This window comes from Thermobia domestica, chromosome 2, assembly GCF_964235325.1.
Source record: "Thermobia domestica chromosome 2, izTheDome1.hap1.1, whole genome shotgun sequence".
NCBI lineage: Eukaryota > Metazoa > Arthropoda > Insecta > Zygentoma > Lepismatidae > Thermobia > Thermobia domestica.
The window spans coordinates 143,956,931-143,958,277 of NC_137455.1; the positions used below are offsets into that span (position 1 = coordinate 143,956,931).

Sequence of the window (1,347 nt, forward strand, 5' to 3'; positions counted from 1 at the left end):
GTCTAGATCAGTTCCAATAATTGATGGGAAAAATTCAGATCTAGATCATATGATGGTGCAATAGAGTGTATGGAATATATATACTCATGTATGTATGATTGGACTCTTCTGATTAGTGGTTGAAATGGCGGCTTCTTATTGGTGGTTGAAATAGCGGCTTCTGATTGGTGCGTGAAATGGCAGGATATGATTGGTGTCCATGTTTTACTCAGTTGGAATCCTGTGTCTCTGTTAAGGTTCGTCTATTCTTGTGTGATTGCAACAGCTTCTTTTATCCTCCTGTCCCAAACTCTTGAGCATTTTGCTATTATTTCGGTATCTGTGAACATAATCTTATGTTGCTGTTTGATGCTATTTTCAGCCAGTCTGGATTTTTCTGGTTGGTTTACTCTGATGTAACTGTTATGTTCTTTGCATCTGGCTTCAATGGTTCGTCCTGTTTGTCCAATATATGACTTACCACATTTACATGGAATGCGATAAACCCCAGGAGTTCGGAGGCCCAGGTCGTCTTTGGTTGGTCGTATTAAGTTTTTTTTTATTTTTGCTGGAGATTTGTGTATTGTCCTGATGTTGTACCTGGCAAATAATCTGCTGAGCTCTCCAGAACTGTTCCCGGTGTATGGGAGGCAGATTGTGTTCTTCCGTTCTTCATTCAGAGTTTCTTCTGCACTTCTGTCCTTTTTCCAGTGTCCTATGGTCTTGGTTCTTTTCAGGGCTGTATTTATATATCTCATAGAGTATCCATTCTGTAGCATGGTGCTGCGAAGGTGATTAAGTTCTTCTATTAAACAATCCTTGTCAGAGGTGGAGAATGCTCTATGTGCTAAGGTGTTGAGAAATCCAAGCTGTTGAGCTTTGTGATGGAAACTGTTTGCGTTCAGATATAAATCTATATGTGTTGGTTTCTTGTATACCCTATGGTCTAGGCTGCCATTCGGTCTTCTTTACATCGTGAGGCCCTTAAAATTTTCATGGGCCCTTCATTGGCCGCACCTGCAAAAATTCTAGCTACGCTACTGAGTACTGCATTTCCCAAAAGTACTGAACATCGAGGCCAAATTCAAAAATTTAAACCCGAATAAATCGTAAACCAAGCAACATGTTGAGGTACTGTTTCCACATTTAGTAATAGGTCATCAACTACTATATGTCCCAAAAGTACTGACCATCGATGTCAAGGGTCAAACGTTTAAATTCAGATAACTCGTAAACGGAGCCACATATTGAGGTGCTGTTTCCACATTTAGTAACAGGTCTTCAACTACTAGATGCCCCAAAAATACTGACCATCGAGGTCAAAAGTCAAATGTTTAAACCCGAATAACTCGTAAAAGAAGCAACTTA

At 39.9% G+C, this 1,347-nt stretch overlaps 1 protein-coding gene across 1 annotated transcript; it reads right to left on the reverse strand.

Moving 5' to 3' along the window:
* Positions 1 to 242: 242 nt before the first annotated feature.
* On the reverse strand, positions 243 to 758 carry LOC145679200 (uncharacterized). Its single transcript, XM_081749788.1, has one exon. It carries the CDS (start codon positions 756 to 758, stop codon positions 243 to 245), a length of 516 nt encoding a protein of 171 aa, XP_081605914.1.
* Between the last annotated feature and the right edge of the window lie 589 nt (positions 759 to 1,347).

Coding starts and splice junctions, on each gene's coding strand:
- LOC145679200 (XM_081749788.1), bottom strand. CDS start 758: ATGCTACAGAATGGATACTCTATGAGATATATAAATACAGCCCTGAAA.